We start from the raw sequence: 27,400 nt of genomic DNA, 5'->3' as shown, positions 1-27,400 counted from the left end.
GCAGAAGTTACGCGCAGGCGGCAGGAGGGAGCCGAACATCGAGGCCTGCGCGCGGGCGTGCGGGAGCCGGGCACGGAGAACCGGGCTGAGAGCAAGGAGCGCGACATGGAGCGTCTGGCACCCCGCGCCTGCCTCGCCCTGCTGTGGGGCTGCCTGCTGGCCGCGGCTGCCGCGGCGCAGGGCAAGGAAGGTGAGTGTGCGCTCCGACGGCCACCCGGCCCGACCCAGCCGCGGCGGCCGGACCCCCGGACCCCCGCTCCTCCCAGAGCCAGGCGCGCCTGGACGCGCGCAACTTTGGAAACTGACCTGGCGCCGCCCAGTCCCGGAGTGCTGAGGTCGGGAGGACTTGCTGGCTGCGATCGGGACGAATTTGGGACTCCCCCACCCGGGGTTATAGGGGCTCCGGGGACTAAGAGGTTGGGGCCTGGGCGCGCGGGGTTCAGAGGCCGCAGAGAAGGGGACCCGGAACTCTACTCAATGTTCTGTGATGACCTAAATGGAAGGAAATATAAAAAAGAGGGTATATATGAACCTATAACCGATTCACTTTGCTGTACAGCAGAAACTAACACATTGTAAAGCAGCTATACTCCAATAAGAATTTTAAAAAAGAAAGAAAGAAAGAAAAGGGGGACTCAGGGCGGCCACACGGTTGCAGCCAGGGTGGCGGTTTCAGGAACGCGTCCCGGCGGGGGCTCGGGGTCCCTTGGAGAATGGGCTACCTGGGGGCCTTTCCGTCGGCTCAGCTTCACGGTGAATTCGCTAACCTGCTTGCGCCGATTTTGTGGAAAAGGCGTTTCTGTGGAGGCCCCTCATTTTGGGGAGGGGTCTCTTCGACAGGCGAGGAGACAGACCCCTGCAGAAGCCCCAGCTCCCTGAGATTTTCTCCACGCCCCCTTATGCCTCCAGTCGGGGAGGAGAACTTGCGGGGAGCTTCGGGCCAGTTTGGCCACGCGCAGCCTTCCCTCCTTCCCTCCCCGCACTCCCAGGCTCGGGGGGCAAGGCTCGGGGCCGCGAGAGCGGACAGGAAGTCCCAAAGTCAAGCGTTCTGAGCAAGGGGTGACTCAGAACGAGGAAATGCGGCAGGTGGGGGCGCGGCCGCCCAAGGTGTGGAGCCGTCACCCCAGGGTCACCAGGGAGTCCGAGCGCCCGGGGGTGGGGGACTGCATCACCCACCCCCGCCCCAGCGCTCCCGCTGCCGCACTGCGCGAGGGGCCGCGGACTTTGCCCTGGGCGGGGCGGGTGGTGGATGGGGACGTTGCCCCTCGGCTAGGGTCGCAGAGAGGATGGGGGCTCTTGCCCTTGGCCGAGGACCTTCCTGTCCATCCAGCCGAGGCCGGTTTCAGTTTCCGACTGAGAACGAGTTTTGCCCGCTCGCCGGGGCCGAGGGAGGTTTCCGCAGGCTCCACCAGGGGGAAGTGCGGAGGAAGCCCTGGCCCGGTGAGAAGTTTCCTTGAGCCTTGCCTTCCTTTTCCGCCTCCCAAACTGGGGTTGGAGGTTTTGCTGTTCCAAGTTCGGTGGCAAAGAGGCCAGAGCTGGAACTCTTGGAGGGTGGAGGCGGGGGTGGCATCCTGTCCCCGTCCCTGAATCACTCAGGGTTTCTTGTCCCAATGTGCTGGAGGAGTGGGTGGCAGGGATTTCTGTGATCCTCAATACCCGCCCCCCCCTCAGCTTTTTGTCCTCCCCCTTCCCGGGGGATTGCGGTTGGAGAGAAGGGGAGAGACAGCTGGATTCACCACAGGCCTTTCTTGAAGGCTGCCCATGGGGGGTGGGGGGATTAGGCAGGAGGGATGCTACTGGGCGATTGTTGTGCTGCAGCCTTGTCCTTGTGCCCCTCTGCCGAGCCCTCCCCCGCCTAGAAGACTAGTGCCCCCCCCATGGAACAGGGGGAGGAAAAGGACAGGGGAACATTCTTCCCTAGGCTTCAAGAGTCCCTGTGAAGGACTCCCTAAGGAGGTGTGCCCGTAGTGGGGGGGTGGGGGAGTGATGGCCCAGCTGCCGGCATTCTGGCTGGATCTGCCTGGGGCTGCGTTGGGGGTGCAGAGACACGAGTCCCTTCAACCCTTCAAGCGAAGCTGCTCTTCGCTTCCCTTCTCCTTCCCCGTGAGTGGAGGAGCCAGGCTGCCTTGGGAGACCCAGATGGAGCCTGTTAAATTCTCAACAGCCACTGAGTCTGTCCTCCTTTTACAAACGGGGAAACAGGGAGGCCCAAGCCCTCCCTCACTAGGGCCCTCTGTATAGGGAGGGTTAGGTCTGAGCATGTGGCTTCTTGGGCTGCCGGAGCCCAGGGCCCCCGCACCCGGGTGTGTGCTGGGTTTTTCTGAGAAGGGAGAATAGCTGGGCAGGGCTGCAGGGCTTGCTGACTTGAGGTGCAGCTGGGAGGTGGGCTGGAGAACGCTCAGAAGGCCTGGAAAGTCCTTGGCTTCTGGATTCCCTAAGAGCCCAATGTGCTCTCTGTCCCCTTCCCTTTTTCTTCTTCATTCTTCCCCCTCCCCGCCCCCCAGCCCCCTGCCTCCCTGCTTCTTTAGCAATTAGCTGGTCTCGGTTCAGGAGGGGGGAGCCGGGAGGTGACACTAGGGGAGTGGGTGGTCGCACTGCCTTTGAGTAAAGAGCCCTAAAACAATATGGACCCAGAAGGATGACATTTATGATGGAACTTCAGACTGAGAAGGAGGTTTTCCTGGGGGTGGGAGGAGGGACGGGGGGGCTCCTGGATGAGCCCTGCTTAGCCCAGGCTTCTCAGTGAAGCCTTCGGGGGCCAGCCGAGGGGCTGTTGGCCCCTGCCCCTTCCAGGAGCCTCAGACCCTGGAGGCCGCTCAGGGAGAGGCCGCACCCGTGCGGCAGGGTGGAGGGACCGGGGCTGGGCGCCTGTTCCTGGTGATTGGTTCTAGGGAATTTCCCTGGGAGGGGGCTCCTTCCTGTGTGAAGGCTTCTTTTCTTCTCTGATGAGCCCTGTGATATTTCTAGAGCCAGGCCTGGGTCTGGAAGGGGAGCGAGCTCTGGCAGGGGTGGTGGGGGTCCCTCCGTGCCAGGTTAACCCTTCAGAGCCTAGGAGCCATGAGCCCCCTTCCCCAGGGGCGCAGACTGCAGCTTCCCACGCCTCTAAGGAAGGGGGGTGTGCAGGACCTTGAGGGACACTCACCTTTGTCCGCCCTACACACCCAGCTGGAGCCCCCAGATTCCTTCCTGTGTAGCCAGGACATTCCATTTGCTAGTGGGGTTAGTGAGTTTTCCAAGCCTGAGCCTTGGGCATGTCCGAACAAATCCCTGCCCCTACCCACCCCCCAGCCACCCTCCCCTGTCCCCTCAGCCTTGGGGCCGGTGCCACATCGGATTTCCTCTCCCTGTCTGGGCTGTGAGGCCCTTCCTAGAGAGACTTGGCCCGGGTCAGCAGCGGTCAGGTGGCAGTGCTTCATCCCTAGGCCTGGGGGCCTCCAGCCCAGGCAAGCAGGGCAGTCTGTCCTCAGGAAAGGGTTTCTCAGACTCTCCTCAGGCCCCTCTCCCCCTCCCTCCCCGTCTCTCTAAATCAGGCCCATCTCCGCCTGCCTGGGATTGCACCCTTAGAGTCATTCTTCCAGGCCCAGGCCTTGAGGAATGCACCTTCTGAGGCCATATTCCTCATGCTCCAGACTCCAGAGGAAGTAAGCACTTGTCCCTTACCCCCCCCCCCCCACCTTAGGGCTTTACTCTTGGAATCCAGGGACCTTGTATAGGGTCCATGCCTCAGTTTCTCCAATCTCATTATCCACCAGGGAGGGTAGCCTCTATTGGCAGCTACCTGGACCTTACTTGGAAATGGAGGAGGGGGCCATACTGGGGTCTTGGGTCTTGGCTGTAGCCCCTGAGCCTGGCAGAACCCGGGGTGGACCAATGGGAGGTGCCCAAGCGGGGGTGGGGCTGGATCTAGGGAAGCCCCTGGCAATGTGTCCAGATGTCTCTCTGGGGATAGTGTGGTCCTGGCACCTGGTCCCTCTGGGCCTGGAAGTCCTCTTTAAGGGTTTCCATCCCTGGTCCCCTAGGCACCCCTGGCAGGGCAGTGGCCAGGGTGTGAGGGACGGGGGCAGCGGGAGCGATTTTCCCAGGGAGGGGACCTCGCCAGCTGTGTGTATCTTTGGGTCCCTCCTAAAAGCCCCTGTGGGTTCAGGGCTTGATCCTGCCTGCTCTGTGGCTTTTGTGGTGGGAAGATCGGTTTCCAGACCCCCCCACCAATCCTGCTCCCCTCCCTGGAGCTGTTCCCACCTGTGAACAGCTCTCTGCTCTTGGAGGGCCATGAGACATGTGTGTACATACGTGTGCTGCCTAGGCATGTGCTACGTGGCCTGGGTGGGGCTGAGGGTGTTTTGTGCTGTGTGTGTATGGAGGGGACGTGGCAGGAGCGGACAAGAGTGCCTCCAAGGCCCACGTGCATGTGAAGTGCTGCGGAGGGGCCCTGTTTCAGGAAGCAGGTGGGGCAGCGTGGTGTCACTTAATAGCCCTGCTCGCCCCAGCTCTCTACCCAGCTGTTGTTCCCCTGCTGGGCCGAGCTCTGTCCTGCTCTGCCCAGCTGGGGGCTGCTGAGGGGGCGGCGTGGGCTGGGAGACGTGAGGCCTCACCCAACCTGCTCTGTGACTTTGACTAGGTCCCATCCCTTGCCTGGAGCTCTGCTTCCCTGTTTCTGGAGAGATGGGTCTCTTGGACATGGTGACCCTGTGTGGTGGGGTCTCCCTCTGAGGACTGAGGAAGCCTTCAGGGCTTCTTGGGATTCCTGGGGGACTCTCACCTTTTCCACCATGGCCTGACCCCTGAAGATACCCCCAAGCTCACCCAGCGCCCTCTCTCATCTCTTCCAGTCGTCCTGTTGGACTTTGCTGCAGCTAAAGGGGAACTCGGCTGGCTCACACACCCATATGGCAAAGGGGTAAGCCTTCAGGGTGCGGGTGTGGGCATGAGGAAGCTGAGACCCAGGGAGGATGGGGCCTGGCCCAGATCAAACAGCTCAGCCAGGGTTCAAACTCAGGTTCCTTCTTCTCACACCAACTGGGCAGGCTGGGGTTGGAAGGTGGGGAAGGGACCCGAGAGGTGGAAAGAGCTGGGGAGACAGCTGAAGGCCCTAGCAGAGCAGGACCCTTGGATGCCCCAGAAGGCTGATGGTCAAAAGGGACCCCCTCTCGCTCCCTTCATTCCCCTCTTGGGTGGGAAGGGGTTAAAGCCTCCCCCTGCCTTTGAGGTCCCAGCCCAGGAAGTGAGGGGTGAGGAAGAGACAGGGAATGTGGGCTCCCAGGTCCCCACAGCCCCGGGAAACCGGATCAGGTTCCTTCCTGCCGGGCCCTCTCCCCGCTCCTCCAGCTGTTGTTTCCCTTTCCTGCTCGGGGTTGAGTTTGTTTTGCCTCCTTCCCACCCAAGTTCACTCCCTCCCCTCCCTCTGCCCTGCCCTGCTGTGACCTGGACCGGTGGGCCAGACCCCAGGGTCCTCTCCCTGGCTTTGCCTGTGACGACTGTGTGGCCTTGGGGAGGATACTGCTGCTCTCTGGGCCTCAGTTTTCCCCTTGTTGAATTTGTTCTGGGGCCTTAGCTGGGGAGAACGGTGTCTCCAGGGGGATAGCTGGGGACAGTCTCTATTGCTGGCCAGATCTGAGGAGTCAGGCACTTGTCCCTGGTCACCTTAGCTCCGAGGAGGCCTGGAGTTTAACTCTAGTGGATTTCCAAGATCCTGGAATGTTCAGCTGGGAGAGAGCACAGATCACCTAATGCAGCCCAGTCATTATATAGAGTGGGAAACTGAGGCCCAAGGGCATCTGAGGCCCGTGTGACACAATGCAGCCCAGGTCTTTTTCCTTGGCCCCTTCTGGTTTTTTCATGCATTTGCTCATTCATTCAACAAATACTTTCCTGAGTACCTACTCCATTTCAGGTAGGCCCTGGGGATACAGAAATGAACTAGATGCAGTCTCTGCCCTAAGGAGCTCAGAATCTCGTGTGGGAGCCAGGTGTAGTTGTCACCACTTAGGTGCTAAGGTAACAGAGACTGTGGGAGCCAGGGGGAAGCACTTGCCCCAATCTTGGCCCAACCTGGGAAGTCTTCCTGGAGGAGGCTGAGCAATGCTCTGAGGAGTGATGGGGGATTATCCATTGATTCTGACTTAACCTCTTCCCTGCCACTCACACACGTCTACACAGTGAATTATAATGACAATAATAATAGGGAGAATAATGATAGTGATACCAGCTGCCTTGTATGACTGTCACCCACACCAGGCAATATGCTCCGCACTCGACAGACATTCTGTCGTTTATCTTCACAGCAGTTCTGTGAGGTAGTTTTTGCCCCCATTGTACAATGGGGACTTTGAGGCTCAGAGAGTTTAAGTGACCTGCCTGAGGTCACATGGGACCCCCAGCCTCCACCCTCAGCTCACTGTATAGTATACGGGTTCAGCACTGCAACACTGGGGTCAGGGACACCAGGGGGTCAGATCCAGCTCAGCCACTTGTAGTGTGTGACGGTGACTTGAAGCCCCTCCCTGGGCCTCAGTTTCCTTCCCTGTAGAATGAGGACAGCAGGAACCATAGAGCAGCTTCCTGATGCCCAGCTTTGCCACCTGGGCGATGCCTCTGGGCCTCAGTTTCCCCCAGGCACCTGCCCACACTAACCTGTCGGCCCCGTGCAGTGGGACCTCATGCAGAACATCATGGACGACATGCCCATCTACATGTACTCCGTGTGCAACGTGGTGGCCAGCGACCAGGACAACTGGCTCCGCACCAACTGGGTATACCGCGGTGAGGCCGAGCGCATCTTCATCGAGCTCAAGTTCACCGTGCGTGACTGCAATAGCTTCCCTGGGGGCGCGAGCTCCTGCAAGGAGACCTTCAACCTCTACTACGCCGAGTCTGACGTGGACTATGGTACCAACTTCCAGAAGCGCCAGTTCACCAAGATCGACACCATCGCGCCCGACGAGATCACGGTCAGCAGCGACTTCGAAGCGCGCCACGTGAAGCTGAACGTGGAGGAACGCTCCGTGGGGCCGCTCAGCCGCAAGGGCTTCTACCTGGCCTTTCAGGACATTGGTGCCTGCGTGGCACTGCTCTCTGTCCGCGTCTACTACAAGAAGTGTCCCAAGCTGCTGAAGGGGCTGGCCCGCTTCCCCGAGACCATCGCGGGCTCCGATGCGCCCTCCCTGGCCATCGTGGATGGCACCTGCCTGGACCACGCTGTGGTGCCGCCCGGGGGTGAGGAGCCCCGCATGCACTGTGCAGTGGATGGCGAGTGGCTAGTGCTCATTGGCCAGTGCCTGTGCGAAGCGGGCTACGAGAAGGTGGAGGACGCCTGCCAGGGTGAGTGACGGCGCTGTGATGGCAGAGAAAGGGGTACTGGGGTGGAGGCTGTGGTCCAGGATCTGGTCTCAGCTCTGGGATGTGGGGATCTTGGTAAGGTGGTCCCTGCTCAGACATGCAGTGGTTCTGTTAGTGAAAATCTCGGAGGCTTCCTGGCCTTATGATTGGATTCACTCATTCACCGAGAATGAATACATTGAGAAACGGTATGGAGGTTACGAGTGAAGACTCTCGGAAAGAATACCTGGGTTCCAATCCCAGGTTTACATTTAGCTGTGTGACTTTAAGCCAGTTCCTTAACCTCTCTGTGCCCGGGTTTCCTCATCTGTAAAATGGAGATGAACATAGTGCCCATCTTGTAGGATTGTTATGATAATCAAATGACTTAATACTTGTAAAGTTCTTAGGTCAGCGTCTGACACATAAGCGTTTTTAAGTGTGATTGTTATTTTTGATTCATCCCACAAGTATATCTTGAGTATCTATTATATACCAGCGCTGTGGGCACATAGCACAGTCCCAGGAGCTAGTACCATCTCTGTTAACTCCCTGTGACTTTAGGCAGGTCACTTAACCTCTCTGGGTCTCAGGCTCCTCTTTTGTACACGGAGGTGAGTGAATTGAACCAGGATTCGCATCCCCTGGCTGCACATGACAGTTACCTGGGGAGCTTTTTGAAAAATGCCTGCGTGGGGGGGATACTCAGGGTCTGCCCTCCCCACCTGACCCTCCCCAGGGCCATAGACTCAGATCCTCCCATCGGGGCTTCTACTGATGACAGATTGAGCCCAGAGAGGGGGCCAATTAAATCAGACTCTCTCTGGGAACAGGGCCTGGGCATTAGTGAGCTCACACTGGGAGGCTGTGGCTTGGCCCGGCCAGGACCTGTGACAGCGGAAAGCTCTAGAGCAACGTGGATTTTTTCAATGGGTGACTTTTTCTAGAAATGGCTGTGGGGCAGGGCATTTGTGGAATGTAGGCTGACCTTTGGAAGGCCAGCTCATCCCCTCTCTCTGGGAGCTTCTTTGCTGAGATAAGCAGGGTGTTGAGAAATTGGGGGGTTAGGCCCTACAGCTATACATACCGACTGAGTGACCTTCAGTAAATCTCTCTTCATCTCTGGCCTCAGGCTTCTTGTCCGTAAGACAAGAAGTTCAACTATACTAGCAGACTGTATACTTGGTTTTTAGCCATGGATCCTGCAACCCATGAAAGGGTTTCAGGTATTGGAGGAGCCTGAAGCCCTTTCTCATGGGCTCCACTTGCCTCTTAAAACATAATCCTCAGAACCCTGCTTAACACAGTCTGCAAACCCCTGAATAAGATGTCCCCTCAGAGCCTTTCTGTGCCTGTGGTGTAGTCTCTGCTCTGGCCCTTCCCACCACCCTGTTGTCCTCCCAGCTCTCCTCTGCTCTTCAGGCGGCCCCTGCTTTAGGTGACCTCAAGTGCACACTCCCAGTTTCAGACAATGACTGGGGGGGGTTGCGAGGGAGCCCAGTGGGTTGAGCAGACTCCTCCCACATGACATCCTCACACAAGAATGCAGGGGTGTGGGGTGAGGGGCAGCTGAAAACTTTCCACAGGCTGGTGATTCAGGCCCTGCAGAGATAAGTGGACAGTTGAGGTTGGGGAGGGGTGTCTCTCTCCAGGAAGGGGGGCAGGCTTCCCTCCCCAGGAAGTGGGGGGTCAGGGCCTCACAGGCTTTGTTTGTGAAGAGTTGAGCCACCCCAGGGTAGGGAGGACTGGTTTCCAGGAGCGAAATCTTTGACTTTGCTTGTGGGACCCTCTCCACTGCCGGCCACCTGTTGCCTTGGTTTTTCCTCCTTAGGGTCCCTCTCCCAAAATTCCCTTCAACCTGGTTTAGGGACCCTCTGTGTGGTTGGGAACCCCCAGCCCGGCTACTCTTTATCCCTCCAGACCTTCCCCAGCACCCCTGACCGGGATGCCAGTGGAGATGATAACAGTAATTCCTGTAGAAAAGTGCTCTTCAAAAAAAAAAAGAAAGAAAAGAAAAGTGCTCTTCCAGGGCAGCCATGAGCTCGGCGAGCACTTTATCTTGTTCCTGCTGAATCTGTACCACCTTTCGTGAGAGGCAGGGACTGTTATCAGCCCCACTTAACAGACAGGAAACTGAGGCTCAGAGACGTGAAGAGACTTGCCTGGAGTCACACAGCTAAGATTTAGTTGCATCAGGATTGAATCTAGGTGATGCAGCAGCGTCCAAGCTGGAGGATGGGTCAGGAAACGGGGTGGGAAATGACCAGTTCCTTTGGAATCCCTGACTCAGCTCCTGGCCCTGGGACAGACTCTCAGGGCAGCCCCGGGATGGTGGGTCCTGGCGCAGGATGTGAGGTAGTTGAGGGGCTCTTACTGAGCATGTTAAGGGAGAAATGGAGAGAGATGCAGGGTCTGCCCGCCCCCACCCCGACCGCCTCACCCTCTACGGGGCCATGGACCCAGATTCTCCCATTGTGGCTTTTATTGATGACAAACCAAGCCCAGAGAGGGTGCTGGGCAGGCCAAGGTCACCCAGCACCTGGTCCAGGTTATTCCCAGCGTTTGTTTCTCCTGAGAGTTCTTTCCCCAGGAAGCTCTCAGCTCAAGAAAGAGTTAAATGGACAACGGAAGAGAGGCACCTCCCAGGTGCTGTGCGGACAGGTGGGCACACTGCCCAGAGAGCTCTTGTGAGCTATGTCAGGAATGAGCCAGCTTCCCTCCAGCTCCCCCACTCCCCGCCCTCCCTCCCCAGGCCTGCCTAGGGGACAGTGGAGTCACTCAGGCTGACCGTCATCTCCCCCGGGGCGGCTTTGTCTCCCTGTTTGTCTCTGCTTCCTGTGCTGGCATCGGCAGCTGAGCTGGTGGGGCCCCAGATAGCGCCTCAGCCGTGGGGACTGCTGGCCAGGTGAGCAGGTGGCCAGCGGCTTTGGCCAGAGGCTCAGCCCAGCAGCTGGGAGGCCGGAGCTGGAGGTGGGGCTGCAGGGTCAGGAATTCCCTCCTTGGAGGCTGCTGCTCCCTCCAGGGGCCCAGCCCCTCGCTCCTGCAACTTCTCTGTCCCCCAGTTCATGGACACCTCATCCCATGCTGAGCATTTCCCAAGCGAGGTTTCCTTCTGTCTTCACAAACAACCCAGAGAACCTGAGGACTTTATCCTCATTTTACAGATGAGGAAACTGAGGCCCAGAAAGAGGAAACAGTGACCAAAAGAGCTGGGGCCTGGCATGGGGAGGGCTGTCCCCAAGTGCCCCTGGCATATATCTTTCTACCCACAAGCTGTGTGACCTTGGTGAGTCCCCTCTGGGCCTCATTCTCCCCACCTGTAAAATGGGTAGGTTGGAGCCTTGCTGACTTAGCGATCAGAGCCTACCTCCTGTGACTTTCTGCCGTGGTCCCTTTTGAGAACCTGGGTTGCTCTGGCAAGCTGCAGACTGGGTGACCTCACAATGTGTGCAAGGAGCCGGGTCCTAGTGCTGGCATCCTGAGTGGCCCAGGCCTCTCCCAGGGTCCAGAGTTGAAGGGGAGGAGCTGATTGAGGTGGTCCTTAGGCAGGGTGTCCCTGAGCCATGGCAGGGGCTGTTGGCAGTCGGGACAGGGCTGATCCCCAGGTGGGGAACTCTGTGCGCTCTGACTCTTGGGCTTGTCCCCTCCCTGGGGAGTGCCACCGGGCCTTATTTCTGAGGAGTTTCCTCTGGCCTGAATGGGGGGTTGGGGGTGGCAGCTCCCACCTCTATGCCCTGCTCACCCTGCCCTCAGCTCACACTGGGGGCAAATTCAGACGCTGGCAGCTCCATGGGGCGGCCCCTCCCTCCCTCGCTGAGGTGAGTGAGTCCCCAGAACGGAAGGAAGGAGGCAGGGAAAGCAAACAGAAGATAAAAGGCTGGTGGTAGGGAGACAGCGGGAAGCAGAGGCTGTGCTTATCACAGCTTGGTGGAGGAATGCGTACAGATAATTCCCCAGGGTGTGTGGGAAAAGGGCAAGGTGCTAGCAGCAACTGGGCCACTGGGACAACTGCTTCCATGGGGGCGACAGGGCCTGCTGGGGACTGAGAAGCTGCCGGGGTCTGGAGTTATCAGTTCCCCTCATTTGCAGGGTCAGTAACTTACGGGGTCGCCGTTTGCTGCCCGTCAGGGCACCAGACGAAGTCCAGGCTTCGCATCCTTGGGCTGAGGGGGTGAACGTGGTCGTCAGCTGGGCATGGCTTGGGGAGGTGACTGGCTGCAGGGAATTGTCACTGCGATCTCTTGACCCTGTGATTGACCCTGTGACCTCACCACCACCACCAGCCCGGGAGGTTGTTGGGCCTTGGGGGAGGGGCTCTGCCAGGGGCTGGATTTGCGTCATGCCAGAGGGTGTATGTCCCTGAGTCACACCCCATGCTGCCATCTGAGGGGCGGGCATCGGGAACTGGAAAAGCTGGGGTGCAGCCCTGGGTGCAGTCACCATGCCCCAGTTAGTTCCCCTGCTCGGAGTGGCCCCGGGCCTGCCAGGCGACCGGGGTCAGAGGAGTTCTCCACAGGTGTGTCAGAGTCAGCCTCCGGTGCCAGGCAGGTGGTGTCCCGGTGCACTGTCCCCACAGGGTCTCCCTGGGGACTGAAACGCCGCTCATTTCTGTGGCCCTAGAGCTCGTGTTTAATGAGCACGTGGGTTTTGTCTTTACTCACATATTCATTCATCCATCCAGTCAGCAAACACTAGCTGAGCACCTACTGCATGCCAGACCCTGTGCTGGGACATGGGACACAGATAATTCTTGCTCCCCACGAGCTGCCAGTCTCATAGAGGATCCTAATATGTGCAGAAATCATTTCCAGTGGAGCATGAAAGCCAGGCTGTGAATTCCCCTCGAGCAGAAACAGTGTTTATCTTGCCATGGTCTCCCAGCACCCAGCACTGTGCCAGACACGTAGGAAACGCTCAATTTCTATTTGGTAAACATAAGAGTGAGTAATAGATGCCCTAATGGTCAGAAGGGGACCAGAAATTGGGCAGTCTGGGAGGGCTGTGTAGAAGAGCTCAAGCTGGGTATTGAAGGATGCATAGGAGTTTGCTGGTTGGTGAAGGGACCATGGGTAGTTTGTGTATGTGAGTATGTTTGAGAATGTGTGAACACCAAAAGTGTGACCCTTGTCCCTACTTGCCTGCCCTGCACACCAGGAAATCCAACCAGGCAAAGTCAGGAAGACACGGGGGCCTGCTGGTGTCAGACACATGAACTCTGGGGCCCCTGAGCACGGGCACACTCTGGCAGGGCCCCTTGAAGTTCTGTGGTTGGAGGAGGGGGCACCACATTCTCGTCAGGCAAGTACATGCCTTGTTGGTGCTGCCTCTCCACTGTAATATCTGGCACATCCGCAGCGGAAATCTCTCCAAATTCCCTCTTTCCTGCTGGCAGCAGGCGGGCCACCCCCGGGCTCTGGGACCAAAGAATGGAACCCGCCTCTTCCCCCACTTCCGCCTCTTGGCATAGGGCTGGGGGCTGGGGAGCAACCACGTGGTGGGGAGTGGGGACACTGTGGGTTTTGCAGGTGGCTAAAACCTTGTGGGGGCTCGTGGTCCCTCCCCAGCCTGAGAGCCTGAGCCGGAAGATGCGATAGTGTTCTAGGGGCCCCTGAGCACCCCTACTCCGCGGGGCCTGGACCACCTGGAGCCAGCACTTACCCAGAGTATAAGCCCCTCGGGTGGACAAGTCAGGGCATTTGGGGGAATTGAGATCCCAGGATAAACATAGCCCAGCTTTCTAAAGTCTCATTTTTACTTGAAGATTTGGGGGAGGAGAGAGCTATTTTTGTATCCTAACAGATTAGTTGTGAGGAGGACTGCAAAATACACGTGGATTTCTTAAATACAATAGGAGACTTGAAAGACCTTTGGGCCTTCCTTGAAGGAGGCCGCGTTGGAGGCCCCAACAAACCCCCACCCACCCCCCGGGCTTGATTCTAGTCTTTCCTCCCCATAGGACATAAATGTGCCCAGTATAAGAAGACGTATGTTAAGAGGGGGCACAGCCCCTCGCCCCGCCCCCCAGCTGCTCTGAAATTAGTTTGGGGATTTTCTGGCTGTTGAAGCAGGTCGGACCTCCTCTCCTCTCTCTTCCGGCTTGTTTCAGAACATTGATTTCTCTTTGCTCCAAACTGAAATGTTTGTGAGAAAGGAGGGAGGTTCGAGGTCAGGCATCCTGGGTTTAGGTTTTGGGTTCGTGTCTTAGGAGCTTGTTGACCTTGGCCAAGTTCTTTTTCCTCTCTGAGCATCAGTTTCCTCACCTCCAAAGTGGAATGAATGATAACAGTGCCTAGTATAACAGACATATTGTGAGGACTAAATGAATGTCAAGTGCGTAGCCCAGGAACTGCACACAGCGGCTGCTGAATCAGTGGTGGCTGTTTGTAACTGGGGCTCCAGGCTCTGCACAGAGCAAGTCGGGTCCCAGGTCCCTTCTGTCCTGGACAAGCCCCCTTCCCTACAGCGTGTGCCTGAGCTCTTTCAGGGCCTGTGCTGACATTCTGAAGTGGCAGGACAGCCAGAGGAGGTGAGAGAGACTTCTGGGATGGTCCCCCTGGGGCCTCCAGCAAGCAGTCATTAACGGGAAGTCACTATCCAAGACCTTAGGAACTGGGTGTCCTTTGAGTCCTGTCCCTTGACTCCCCACCTCTCTCTGCTCGCATAGAGGACTAAAGGAGGGAGACTGTCCACAGATTTTTCTTGATAACGTAGATCTGACTGTGCCATTGTTCTCTACATCAAACCTTCAATGGCTCTCACTGCCCCCAGGATAAAGTCCTTGACCTGGCATTAAAGGCCTTTCTCAATCTGGTCCCTGGAGATCACTCAGCCTCATTGCCTGCTGCTTCCCTGATTTCCGACCACAAAGGCACTCATACTTCCTGTGCTAGCCTTGCTGTTTCTCACCCCTAACTCCTCCTCCCAGTATTTCTGCCCTGCTGAACTCCTACTCAGCCTCTAAACCCCAGCTGAAATAGCTCCTCTATGACTCCACAAACCTCCAGCCAAGCTTGTCTCTACCCCCTTAGCCCTTTGCCCACCCCTTTATTTATTTATTTATTTTAACTTTTTATTTTATATCGGAGTATAGCCTGTTAACAATGTTGTGGTAGTTTCAGGTGAACAGCGGAGGGACTCAGCCATTGATATACATATATCCATTCTCCCCCAGACTCCCCTCCCATCCAGGCTGCCACATAACATCGAGCAGAGTTCCCTGTGCTGTGCAGTAGGTCCTTGCTGCCCACCCCCGTATGGTGGACATTGTCACGTGCTCTAGCTCCCAGAGGTCAGGGGCTTTGTCTCATCTCGAGGTCCATGCACTGGGCTGCACGCAGAGTTGAGGATCAGTGTTTGATGAACGTGACACTGAGGCTGGAGGTATCTCAGGACCCTCTCCAGAGTAAGCTGAGGGCGGGAACGATAACTGTAGGGTTGGGTAAGAGGTCCCTGGGTGACCCCACCCCATCTTGGCCACTTCAGCAGCTGTCCAATCCCTGGACAGCCCTGCACAGTGTCTGGGTAGCTTCCTGTCTGTGGGACCAGGAAAGGGCTTGGGGCAGGGGCAGGCAGGGGCAGGATAGGGTGGTGGGAGGAAGGAGCCTCTGGAGTCAGGTGTCTGAGCTCCCCCGGCTTGGCCAGGACAGGGCCTGCCACCGGGGGAGGGAGAGCTGCTTTCTGGCCGCCCTTGTGAGTGGCGGAGATGACTGGGTCCCTGAAAGCAGGTCCAGAGAAAATGCTGGGGGCCTGACCTTTCCTGCTTCCTGGTCAGCCAGCCCCGGAACAGGAAAGCGGTCGGGTCCCAGGGCGGGGGGCGCACCTGCAGAGGTAGCATCCTGATGCCCCCGTCTGATCTGTGAGTCAGCAAACACAAATGGCGAAGAAGAAGCAGTCACTGCCCTGGGCAGCTCTCAGTCCAGGTGGGGACCTGCCAGGCTGGTCCGCATGGATTAAAGGATATCTCCAGCCTCTGTCCAAGGCTGGGCCAGCTGTGAGATAGGATTCTTAGGAAGCTGGAAGGTGAGACGTGGGCCTTGAATGCCAGGCTCAGGGGCATGGTGCTTCTTGCAAGAGCCACTGGGGAGGGGGCTGCAAAGCTTTGGAGCAGGAGGCCAAGGCACTTCCTGGGTGTCTGGCCCGAGCTAGGTGCTTACCACGCATTTTCTCATCACAAGACCTTTTACCAATGACAAAACAGGCCCATAGAGGTTTAGTGACTTGCCAGGGGTCCCAGGGCCAGGGAGGGAAAAGTCGCTCGGGGTGAGAACAGGCTGAGCTGATGTCTGTCCCTGTGCCTGCCAGCCTGCTCGCCGGGATTCTTCAAGTCCGAGGCATCCGAGAGCCCCTGTATGGAGTGCCCCCCACACACCCTGCCGTCCTCCGAGGGGGCCACCGCCTGCGAGTGTGAGGAAGGCTATTTCCGGGCCCCGCAGGACCCACTTTCACTGCTCTGCACGCGTGAGTCTCACAGAGGGTCAGGGAGGGGTGACAGAGCTGGGCGTGGTGATGCTGACATGTCCAGGCCTACCTGGATCCGAGCTCTGACCTCTGCCCTCTGCACAGGCCCGCCCTCCGCCCCGCACTACCTCACGGCTGTGGGCATGGGCGCCAAAGTGGAGCTGCGCTGGACGCCCCCCCAGGACAACGGGGGCCGCGAGGACATCACCTACACTGTCACCTGCGAGCAGTGCTGGCCCGAGTCAGGCGAGTGCGGTCCCTGCGAGGCCAGCGTGCGCTACTCGGAGCCACCGCACGGGCTGACCCGCACCAGCGTGACAGTCAGCGACCTGGAGCCCCATATGAACTACACCTTCACCGTAGAGGCCCGCAACGGCGTCTCGGACCTGGTGACCAGCCGCAGCTTCCTCACTGCCAGCGTCAGCATCAACCAGACAGGTGAGGGCCCAGGGGTGGCAGCTGTGCCCTTGGGGCCCGCCCAGGTGGGGCTTCGTGAGGATGGCCACTCAGGGTTCGGCTGGGTTCAGAGAGAGACAGCAGCAAGTGGATAAAGACACAGTCCCTGTAATCACTTCCAAGCTCTGTGACGGTGGGCAGGTTACTTAACCTCTCTGAGCCCCAGTTTCCTCACCTGTAAAATGGGCGTTCTAGGGCTTTTGAGAGGATTTAGTAAACTCTTGTATATAAGGCTCTTAGAACAGTGCCTGGTCCATAAAGAGGTTATAGCAAGAGTCAGATATTGTTTTGGTTTTATTATTTATGCACTCATAAGTACTCACAGGGTACCCCCGATGTGCCGGCCTGTGGTGGGGCCCAGCCTGGGACTTTGTGCTCTGGAGCTGGAAATTGAGAATCCCAGGTCGGGATCTAAGGAGCCTGGGCTGTGGATGGGAATGCGTCTGGGTGCATCCCCACTACTCCCCTTCCCCCGTGTGGCTTTTCACACCGCTCCTCTCCCCCCACCGTCCTGCCCAGAGCCCCCCAAGGTGAAGCTGGAGGACCGCAGCACCACCTCGCTGAGCGTCTCCTGGAGCATTCCTCCACCGCAGCAGAGCCGCGTGTGGAAGTACGAAGTCACCTACCGCAAGAAGGTAACTCTCAAGGGGTTGGGGCTGTCCCCGCTGGGCTTCGAACAGAGGACCAGCTGGTCACATAGACGCTCACTGCACAACACAGCCATCTGAAGAAGCGCTGTTCTGCAGATGAGGAAAGTGGGGTCTGGGGTCTTCCTGAGAGTTGCCTCTCCCAGGCCAGCCCAGCAGAGATTTGTGGGAAAGAAGACATAGTGTTCTGGAATCCCCAGAAGAGATAGTCTTGGGTGGTGGGGAGCCAGGTCTTGGGGATCAGACAGACCGGGGTTTGAGTCCTGGGTCACGCATTTGCTGGTTATGACCTGGAGTGAGTCGCTTCACTTCTCTGAGCCTCAGCTTCCTCCTCTGTAAGGTGAGCATCGAGGTTGCTAACATGGCTTGTCACCTTGCTAAGCTGGGGCTGCTCCCTGGTGGGCTAAGCTGATGGCCCTGCCCTCACTGTCTGTCCCTCCACCCGCCAAACACCCACAGGGGGACTCCAACAGCTACAACGTGCGCCGCACTGAAGGCTTCTCCGTGACCCTGGATGACCTGGCTCCGGACACCATCTACCTGGTCCAGGTGCAGGCGCTGACGCAGGAGGGCCAGGGTGCTGGCAGCAAGGTGCACGAGTTCCAGACACTGTGTGAGTCAGGGACCAGGGTGTGGGCCAGACCAGAGTCCTGAAACAACTGGGACATTGTGGGCGGAGGGAATGGAGCAAAGAACTTAGAAGTGTCCCCTTCCTGGTCGGCCAGGGCCTAGGACAGTCCAGTGTGGGTCAGTCCAGTGTGGGGAGGGGGCAGAATTGAAGGCTGGGGGTGTGGGAACCAGCTGTGTACCCAGGGCAGTGTTGTGAGAAGGAAGGATGTGGGCTGTGGCATTGGCGGGCCCAGTTCAAATCCTGCATCGCGGAGAGAGTCCCACACACCTGAGACTACCTGCTCTATTCCCTGGGGAAGCCCTCTCATTTGCCATCTGTGAAATGGGAATAAATATCCTCATGGACCGTCACTAGTAAAGGCACCTGGCAGGTGTCTTGGGGCCCTAAAGTACAACCGGGGGTATTACCATGATTTGAAGGGGGGGGCTCCCTTGTCACCTGCTGGTCTCTCCCTGGCAGCCGTGGAAGGATCTAGCAACATGGCAGTGATTGGTGGTTTGGCCGTTGGTGTGGTCTTGCTTCTGGTGCTGGCAGGAATTGGCTTCTTCATCCACCGCAGGTTCGTTGGAGCCTATGCCCTGGGGGCTTAGGTGGGACACAGGGGCAGGAACCTCAGCTTCCTGTATGGAAACTGGGGCTGATAGAAATCTAGTCCCTGCCTCCCGGGGGGCTGTAAAGATGTAATGATCTGTCAAGGGCTCAGCACAGCACCTGCGAGGCTCAGGGCATGGTGGTCATTATGACAGTGCGTCCACACTTCCTCGGGACACGCGGGCAGGAAGCTCTGGGGAGCTCTAATGAGGAGAGCCTTCATTACAGCCACTTAAGGGGCCATTACGGGGTGTAGATCCCAAGGAGTGAGCCCGGCTTGCTCGTTTCCTCTCCCCTGGCCTTTTCCATGCCTCTGCCCGACTGAGCAGAGTGTTGAGCGCACCAGGCCCGCAACCTGGACCAGAGTAGGGTCAGGAGGCTCCCCGGCTGGGGCAGGTCACTGACCTCCCTGCGTGTTTGGTTTCCCATGGGGTCTCTCAGGAGGAAGAGCCTGCGGACACGCCAGTCCTCGGAAGACGTTTACTTTTCCAAGTCAGGTGAGATGCAGCGCCGCCTCCATGCCTGGCCTGCTGTCCCCACGGGCCTCCCCGGCTCTGTGGTAGAGATGGGGGCAGCCAGAGCACTCCCTGGGCGTCCTTGGGCAGCTCAGAGGGCTGAGCCAGAGGCTCCTGAGGTGCCCGGACTGTTGCCTACTCCCCCTCCCCCTCCCCCAAGGCAGCCCCTCGTAGGGACCCCTCCCCTCCCCAGACTGTCTGTGACCCTGCCCTTCCTTCCCCTCCCAGAACAACTGAAGCCCCTGAAGACATACGTGGACCCACACACATACGAAGACCCCAACCAGGCTGTGCTCAAGTTCACCACCGAGATCCATCCGTCCAGTGTCACGCGGCAGAAGGTGATCGGAGCAGGTGAGGTTAAGCGCTCGCCGAGGGGCCTGGCACGGGTTGGGAGCAGCCGACGCCCGGGCTGACTGGGATGTCTCCCACATCACCTGCCTGCAGGAGAGTTTGGGGAGGTGTACAAGGGCACGCTGAAGGTGTCGATCAAGAAGGAGGTCCCCGTGGCCATCAAGACGCTGAAAGCCGGCTACACAGAGAAGCAGCGGGTGGACTTTCTCAGCGAGGCCAGCATCATGGGCCAGTTCAGCCACCACAACATCATCCGCCTGGAGGGCGTTGTCTCCAAATGTGAGGCCCGGCTTCAGAGTGGGCTGTGGGAGACCCACGTGGGGGGTGGGGGAGGGGCTGCCCACGGCGCCTCTAATAGGGTCTCTGTTCAGAGCTGTGCCCAGCCCCGCCCCGCCTGCGCCTCTTCCCTCCACCTGTGGCCATCCCCTCACACCTGTGCTCACCCCTGCAGACAAGCCCATGATGATCATCGCCGAATACATGGAGAACGGGGCTCTGGACAAGTTCCTTCGGGTAAGGACGTGGGCCGGGGCGGGGCGGGATCTGTGGCTGGCGCTTAGGGGCCCTGGTGGGCGCGGGGCTGGCTGGCTGGCAGCTGAGGGCCTGTGCTCTGGCAGGAGAAGGATGGCGAGTTCAGCGTGCTGCAGCTGGTGGGCATGCTGCGGGGCATCGCGGCCGGCATGAAGTACCTGGCCAACATGAACTACGTCCACCGCGACCTGGCTGCCCGCAACATCCTCGTCAACAGCAACCTGGTCTGCAAGGTGTCTGACTTCGGCCTGTCCCGTGTGCTGGAGGACGACCCCGAGGCCACCTACACCACCAGTGTAAGGGCTGGGGCGGCTGTCACCCGGGATGGGGGCCTCAGTGAGGTGAAGCAGCCCTCGCTCTGCTCCGGGGTCCTCTCCCCTGCCCACCTGGGGCGTGGGCCTCAGGTGGCAAGAACACCTCTGGGGAGCATGGAGGAGGGGCCCTGACTGCGATCGTCCTGGGGGTGGCCTAGGGGACAATAGTGATTGGCCAGGTCCCCACAGGGTGGCAAGATCCCGATCCGCTGGACGGCTCCGGAGGCCATCTCCTACCGCAAGTTCACCTCCGCCAGCGACGTGTGGAGCTACGGCATCGTCATGTGGGAAGTGATGACGTACGGCGAGCGGCCCTACTGGGAGCTGTCGAACCACGAGGTAGGCCCCCTCGCCCTGCCCAGCCCCATCCGGATCTGAACTGAAACCCTTTACTCATCCTCGAACCCCCGGGGCTGGGCAGAGAAGAGTTTTGGGGGCTAATCTTCATCTGGTACACCCCTTCATTGGTTCGTTCAGTGAATGTTTCTTGAGGGCCTACCATGTGTCAGGCCTTGTGCTGAGCTCCAGACCCAGTCCCTGCTTACACTCAGCAGAAGGACGAGGAAAGAAGTAGTGGGTGTGGGGGAAGTGTGTGCGTGCACGCATGTGTGTATCTGTGTGTGTGTGTGTGTGTGTGTGTGTGTGTGCAAGTGCCTGGTGCTTCATGCAGCCTAGAGGCCTGGAAGGCTTCCCAGAGGAGGTCACGTCTCAGCTAGGACTAAGGCACGATAAAGCAGCAGCAGCCAGGCGAGAACACGGAGGGGAAGAGTGCTCTGGCTGAAGGGAGCAGAGAGTATAGGCGCCCAGAGACCGCGGGGAGGCTGGCTGCAGGGCACACAGCATGGCTGCTGCCCAGGGTACCCTGTGCGGGAACAAAGTCAGGAGACCCTTCCTCCTCTGGAGACATCCTCTCAGCACCTGTCCTTTGTGTAGCGCTGAAGGTTGTGTGTCGGGCCTAAGGAAGGAGGCCAACCCCTCTGTTTCGGGGGGCTCCCCTTCTCTCCTCTAGCAGCCCCTGTGTATGGGGGAGTTTGGGGGCTGTGAAGGCACCCCTGAGCATCCTGCTCGCCCCCTCCCCCAGGTGATGAAGGCCATTAATGACGGCTTCCGGCTTCCCACACCCATGGACTGCCCCTCCGCCATCTACCAGCTCATGATGCAGTGCTGGCAGCAGGAGCGCGCCCGCCGCCCCAAGTTCGCCGACATTGTCAGCATCTTGGACAAGCTCATCCGAGCCCCCGAATCCCTCAAGACCCTGGCTGACTTCGACCCCCGGTGGGTTCCATACCCTCTGTCCAGGGGGCCCCCAGTTTTACTCCTGAGCCACTTCAGCGTAACGGGCAGCCAGGGGCGGTGGGCAAGGGGCTCAGAAGTTACGCGTGGGCTTTACTCAGACTGGACCGGGTTGGCTCAGGAGGCACTAACGGAACCAATCAGCACATACAGTAAATGTGCCAGCGCGGCACTTAGCGCTTAACGAGTTTCAACTCATTTAAACAACTTAGGAGTTGGGTCCTGTAATCATCCCCCTTTTGTAGATGAGGAAACAGACGTAGGGCAATTAAGTGTCTTACGTGCTGGCAAGTGGCCAGGCTGGGACCGTGACTCTGAAAACCTGACTCTCTTAACATTTGGTTATTTTGTAGTAACCGGTGGTGGTATCATCAGTAGAAGCAGGGGGGTGGCAGGAGCTATAAACACTGACTGCTCCCGACACATCAGGCAGACTCCCGGAAGCCTACCTGACGTGGCTGCCCCGTTGTCCAGATGAGGGAACCGAGGCGCAGGGCAGCTGAGTGAATTGCCGGGGTTAGGGAGCAGCATCGTGGGCTGGACCCTGCAGCCCCTCACTCGCGGGCCGGTATCTCCTGTTGCAGGGTGTCCATCCGGCTGCCCAGCACCAGCGGCTCAGAGGGTGTGCCCTTCCGCACGGTGTCCGAGTGGCTGGAATCCATCAAGATGCAGCAGTACACTGAGCACTTCATGGCGGCCGGCTACACGGCCATCGAGAAGGTGGTGCAGATGACCAACGAGTGAGTCTGCGCTCGGCCCCGCCCGTGCCTGCCCTCTCCCGCCTCCCGCCTCCCCAGGCTGCCTCTGGCTCCACCACCCATCTGCTCTTCTCTCTACCTTCCCCAACGCTCCCCTCTCTTCTCTTTCTCTCTCCTTCTCTTTTGGGGAGGGTGGCTTTGCAGGAAGGGCAGAACCAGGCTGGCAGCCAGCGATTCTGGTCACTTACTCGTGGCTCCGTCCTCTTCCTACATCTTTTTTCCACAGTAAGAAAATAATAGTAATTGTGATCATAACCATAGCATTTATCGTGAGCTGTGCCAGCTCTGTGCCCGAGCACTTTGAATCAGCCCTCATGATAACTTGGCAGGTGGTTCCCGTCAGTAGTCCCACTGGGCAGGTCAGAAACAGTACAGCCCAGGGTCCATGGCCATTTGGGGGATTCCAGCCCTGGTCAGTCAGGATCCAGAGCTCAGGGACCATGGAGGTCATTAGTGGAGAAACTGAGGCTCAGAGAGGTTACACAGCTTACTCCAGGTCACACAATTTGTAGCTGAGAAAAGAAAGGCTTCACTTCACAGCCATCACCTGGTTGAATTCCCTATTTGCCTTGTGAATAGATGCTATTATTACTTCCCTATTTAAGTAGGAAAACTGAGGCTGAGAGGTTACATAGGTTGCCCGAGGTCACGCAGCCAGTTAGGGGCAGCGTTCCTCTCCAGGACGCTGAGAAGAAATGGGCAGAGCCCTTGGACTTCCCTGGCTGATGCCGAGGAGAGAGGGCACCAGGCCAGCCCATCCCAGGCACCTCTCCCCGTGTGGTTGACTCTCAGCTCTGCGGTCCAGCTTGGCAAGAAGTGGCAGTTACCCCTTTCCCTGGCCCTGGGTTCTGCCTTTTGTCAGGCTGCCCTATGGGAGCTCTTCTCTCCTCCCAGCTCCAGCATCAGGGACCCTTCCCGGCATGGACTTGGCATGGACACCTCCTCCCACCCCAGGAGGGAGAAGACATTACCCTCTTAGCTTTTTGTGCTTCTAAAAATACTGTTAGTTCCTAATAGCCCAGCTTGTGTAAGGTCCAAGGTCATGGTGGGAATGAGCCTTGGGGCTGAGAGGTTTTGGGAATCACATGGGAAGGGATGACCCAGGCGTCCCACAGTTCTGGGTCACAGTTCTGGGATTTGGGCCTGTGTCTGAACATTCACCAAGGCCTCTGAAAACTGCTCAACTGGGCTTCTGACCTGTTGCTCAAGGCCTCTCAGACTAGGCCCCGGCCTGTCCCAGGGGAAGGCTGGGATGAAAGTCAGGCAGGGACAGAGCTGACCAGAGGGCGGCACGGAAATGTGGAGAGAAGAGACGGGCCCCAGGATATCTTTTGTTTCCAGCCAACTGCAGGGTCCAAAGCTTGGGCTCTGCAGTCACACCTGGGTTCGAGCCCACACTGGCCACTCCCTAGCCGGTGGTTTTGGTCAAATGAGGTTCCATCTTTGAACCTTGGTTTCTGTTTCCCCGTTGTGGGGATTGCATGGGTGCAATACAGATGATATGCCTGGTACGCAGTGAGGGCTTAACCCATGTTGCTCTTCCCTTTTCCTCCATGCCCTTGCTTTCCACCCATAGCCTGCGGGCAAATACCAGGGTTCCTTGGCTCCCTCCTCTGACCTGGGAACCTGGAACGGCCCCCTTTGCCCCTCCAGGAGCTCCCACTGAGGACAGTACAGCTTCTCTTCTGGGTGAGCAGAGCTGAGGGCACGGAGAAGTGCATACAGGAAACACATGTTCGTAGAAGCTTCCCGAAATAGCCCGGGGTGCTCCTCGGCCAATTCCTTTCCCACGAGCAGGAAGGAGCAGGGACGGGGCTGTCTTGGATCGGTGGAGGGTGTGTGTGCTGTGTTTTGAAAAGGCCTGCATAAAGGCAGGAAGTCATTCCACGCTGCTTCTCCTCCCATCAGCTCCACTGGTGCTCAGATCTGGGGCCTGTGTGACTCACACCACTGCCTCCTTCATTACTTCAATTAAATGAAAGAAAGGGGGGTCTCAAAGTGCTTTTGCACCCCGAAAGCTCTGCCTGCACATGCTGTGGATCCCAGTGCGAGGCTCTGAGCTGCTCTCAGAATTCAGCCCTTCTGGGATGGGGTCTGGATTTCGGCTTCAATGCCCTTACCCCCGCCTTTGCCTCCCTGCTTCCTTTGGCCCCTCCCAGGGGGCTGGCCGCTCGGTTCCCTGTGGTCCCACAGTGGCCACCTTTTCTCGTCTTGAGCATTCACTGTGTTATTTTGGACTCACTTGAGTTTCTAGCTGGAGTAGTGAGTGGTTCTAAATGTGTTTCGAGGAGCTAATGAAAGCAGTGGATGTTACACCCCAGAAAAATACCCAGTCCAGCAAAAGGCCCATCCAGTGTGCGAGGCTGTGGCATACGGCGTCCTGAGAGGGCGTGGGGACACTGGCGGATGGGTCTTCTGGTCTCCGAGTGCCAGGCGTGGCGCTGATGGGATGTTTGCTGAGAGGATGAATGATCAGGCCACCTCTCCCTCCACTCTCCTTGCACCAAGGGCCAGAGCACAGTCGGTGCTCACCGGGGGAGATTGTGGCCTTTGAATTCCCTGAGGCCGGGGCTGGCCTTGCGAGTGCTCAGGAAGAAGGCGGCCTCAGTCATGTGCTTCCCCACCCCTGTGATGGGAGTTGATCCAAGGAAGGGACTGCCTTGGATCTCCGAGTGGGGAACTGAGGCTGGGGCAGGAACAGACTTGCAAGAGGCCGCAGGCATTGGCCGGTCTGGGAGCCTCATCCCGTGTGTGTCCCTGTTTATAGTTAGGAAACGAGGCAGGGAAGGTTTGGGGGGCTTTGTGTTGGAAGAGACTGGGGCTGGGGCAGGTGGCTTAGAAGCATCTAATCAGAGCTCCTATTTTACGTATAAAGAAACTGTGGCCCAAAGACAGGACAGGACCCACCCGAGGCTCTGGTGGAATCCAGGACTAGAATTCGGCCTCCTGCCTCCCAGCCCAGGACTCCTCCTCCTAGATGGACCTCAGAAGCACCCTCAGCTCCCGCCCTGTCAGGTGAACTTCACCAACCTGGGAGAGGGGCCCCAGGCAGCCTGGGCAATGGCTCAGTCGCTACTAAAGCATTCATTCATTCATTCGGCAGACACTCCTTGAGGGCCTACTGTTTACCAGGCCTATCCTGGACCTTGGGAGGGGCTGGGAGTGAGGGGATGAGCCTGGGGCACTAGGCCCTACCGTTGCTCTGCTATAGCTAACATAACCCACTGGTCCTTAAACCATACATCAGGGTCTTAGGGATCTGATCAAATGCAGACTCCCTGCCCCGCCTTCAGAACTTCAAAGTCAGTGAGTCTGGAATTGGGCCCAGGATCCTGCCTTTTCAGTAAGTGCCTCCTTCCCTGCTGGTCCGAATACTTATCCGGGAGCCACACTTAGACCTACAGGTATGGGGAAAACAGTGCTTCTTTTCCAACACCCTCAACTATATAGGTTAGAAATGGTGCTAGAGTGTTAGGTTAGGAAGTTCTCCCAGATGTCTGACTCCTGGCCTTCCTGCTTCAGTCCCTGAGCCGCCCTCCCACACACCTGAAAGTCATGTCTCTGGAACTGCAAATAGGAGCTTGCACCGTATAGTTAGCTCCCTTTACAGCCAGGAGAGGGCCTGTAAAAACCTGGGTGTTTTCATGGGTTTGGGCTGGTGGACGAGGATGGTGAAGGAGGAAACTCCCAGAGTAAGCAGTAAGGTCTACTCCAGGGCTCTTGGAGTGTAAGTGGTTTTACAAGGGGATGGAGGAGCATGGAAAGGAGGGGCAGGGAAGGGCTATGGGCTCCTGGGCGCGTCTTTCTATCTGGTACTAATGCCGCCTTACCCCTCTGCCACCAGTATCCGGGATCTCCCACTCTCCAGTTAGGCACTGTTATCCCATTTTACAGGTGAGGAAATTGAGGTCCCTAAAGGGAAAACCCCTACCTCAGGGTAACCTAGTCACTGGATCTGGTCACCTGAAAGCCCCTCCCATTAGCAGGACTTTAACCTCTGATGGCCCCTCAGCGAGGATCTCCTGAGTCCTTCCTCCGTTACGAGAACTTGGAGGGAGTGGAGGTGAAATAAGGCGATGGCTGTGACGAGACCTTGGGCAGAGAGCTTTGCGCGACACCACCCCCAGAGGGTCCCTGGCATCTGGTGATGGCATCAGTGCTGCCTGGGGAGGAGCCTTACCTGGGGACAGACCCCAGGGTGGGGGAGGGAAGCCTTTGTTCACAGCTGGCTTGATTCAGCTCCTCCACCTCTTAGCCTGGGTCACTTTGGGCAAGTCACTTCACCTCTTTGAGCCTCAGTTTTCTAGTCTGCAAAATGGGGGCAAAAACAGCACCTACCATAGATTTTGTGCAGATTTGATTTAAAAAAAAACAAAGCTGCTCGCATTCAGCGCTTCAATCATTTTGTGAATTTTGTCGGTGTCGGCAGGCTTTCCGGATATGCTTCCACTCATCAGACCTCTGCCTTACGAGCTCTGCCCCCCAGGCACCGAGGCCCCCTCCCCGGTCCCTCCTCTCTCCCCTTACCTCCCTGCCATGGCTGCCCACCTCTCCAGGGCAGGCCCCTCACTCTCCCTCTCTCCCTCCCCCGCACAGCGACATCAAGAGGATTGGGGTGCGGCTGCCCGGCCACCAGAAGCGCATTGCCTACAGCCTGCTGGGCCTCAAGGACCAGGTGAACACAGTGGGGATCCCCATCTGAGCCCTGACAGACCTCGTGACCCCCTCAGCTAAGAATACTTGAAGAAACAGACTGGCTTTCCTGCCAGCTCCATGCTGGGCCACCAGGGACCTTATTTATTTCTAGTCCTTCTTTACTGATGCCACCCTGAGGGCTCTGCTGGGGGGTCTTGGACGATACCTTGGCCTGAGCTGAGGAGATGCTCAGGGACCTTGGGCAGGGGGGCCTCTTCACCTACAAAGGACAGACAGCCAAGCACTTAGCAGTCACCATCGTGTTCCCAGCATCCCCTGGGGCAGGAGCCCCGCCAAGGCCTTTGGACACACACGTGGGACATTGCTAAACTGACCTCCCCTTCGCCGTCTCAGGAGGTGGGGCGGTCAGCCTGCAGCAGTCACAGGAGCAGGGTACCTCACGAGAAAAGGACAAACAGCAAAGTCAGCTGGGCAAGACCCACAGCGGTTCTCCCGTCCCTCTAGTGCCTTCCTCAGCCCCCCAGGCCCCATCCTCAGCCCCCACGGGCCAAACACTTGCTTCCTCGGGGCCCTCACAGGATGCTTGGTTGTGTGGAGGGTTTTTTTTTTTTTAAATATATATTTTGTACTTTGTGGAGAGAATGTGTGTGTGACAGGGGCCCGGCTAGGACTGGGGGCAGACAACGGCCTGTGTCAGACATTCCCAGGCTGGGGGCTGGCCCATCCGGCCTCTCACCCCTTTAGACAACATTTTCTACTCTGTCAGTATTAATGATTTTGTTCTGTTGCGTATTTTTCTTCGAACCTTAATTTATTATTATTTTTTTTATATTTATTGTTAGGAAATGACTTATTTCTGCTCTGAAATAAAGTTGCAGATTGT

General features: G+C 57.9%; 1 protein-coding gene across 2 annotated transcripts; it reads left to right on the top strand.

Moving 5' to 3' along the window:
* EPHA2 (EPH receptor A2) lies at positions 1-27,400 on the top strand. 2 transcript variants are annotated; one of them, XM_079933342.1, is made up of 17 exons: positions 1-190; positions 4,830-4,897; positions 6,648-7,317; positions 15,616-15,771; positions 15,877-16,209; positions 16,747-16,862; positions 17,334-17,487; positions 17,965-18,064; positions 18,538-18,593; positions 18,840-18,965; positions 19,059-19,244; positions 19,417-19,478; positions 19,583-19,792; positions 20,000-20,149; positions 20,892-21,085; positions 21,688-21,843; positions 26,458-27,400. In XM_079933342.1, the coding sequence occupies exons 1-17, from the start codon at positions 106-108 to the stop codon at positions 26,561-26,563; spliced, it is 2,928 nt and encodes a 975-aa protein (XP_079789468.1). In that variant the 5' UTR covers positions 1-105; the 3' UTR covers positions 26,564-27,400. The 2 variants fall into 2 exon arrangements, with proteins under 2 accessions (XP_079789468.1, XP_079789467.1); XM_079933341.1 differs by having other exon boundaries at positions 15,616-16,209.

This window comes from Stenella coeruleoalba (assembly GCF_951394435.1).
Source record: "Stenella coeruleoalba genome assembly, chromosome: 1".
NCBI classification, from domain to species: Eukaryota; Metazoa; Chordata; class Mammalia; order Artiodactyla; family Delphinidae; genus Stenella; species Stenella coeruleoalba.
Note: the sequence above shows the minus strand (reverse complement) of the source record. Positions and strands in the feature narration are given on the sequence as shown.

Coding starts and splice junctions, on each gene's coding strand:
- EPHA2 (XM_079933341.1), top strand. CDS start 106: ATGGAGCGTCTGGCACCCCGCGCCTGCCTCGCCCTGCTGTGGGGCTGC. Junction 18,594..18,839: donor CGTTTACTTTTCCAAGTCAG/GTGAGATGCAGC, acceptor TTCCCCTCCCAG/AACAACTGAAGCCCCTGAAG. Junction 19,793..19,999: donor AGGCCACCTACACCACCAGT/GTAAGGGCTGGG, acceptor AGGTCCCCACAG/GGTGGCAAGATCCCGATCCG.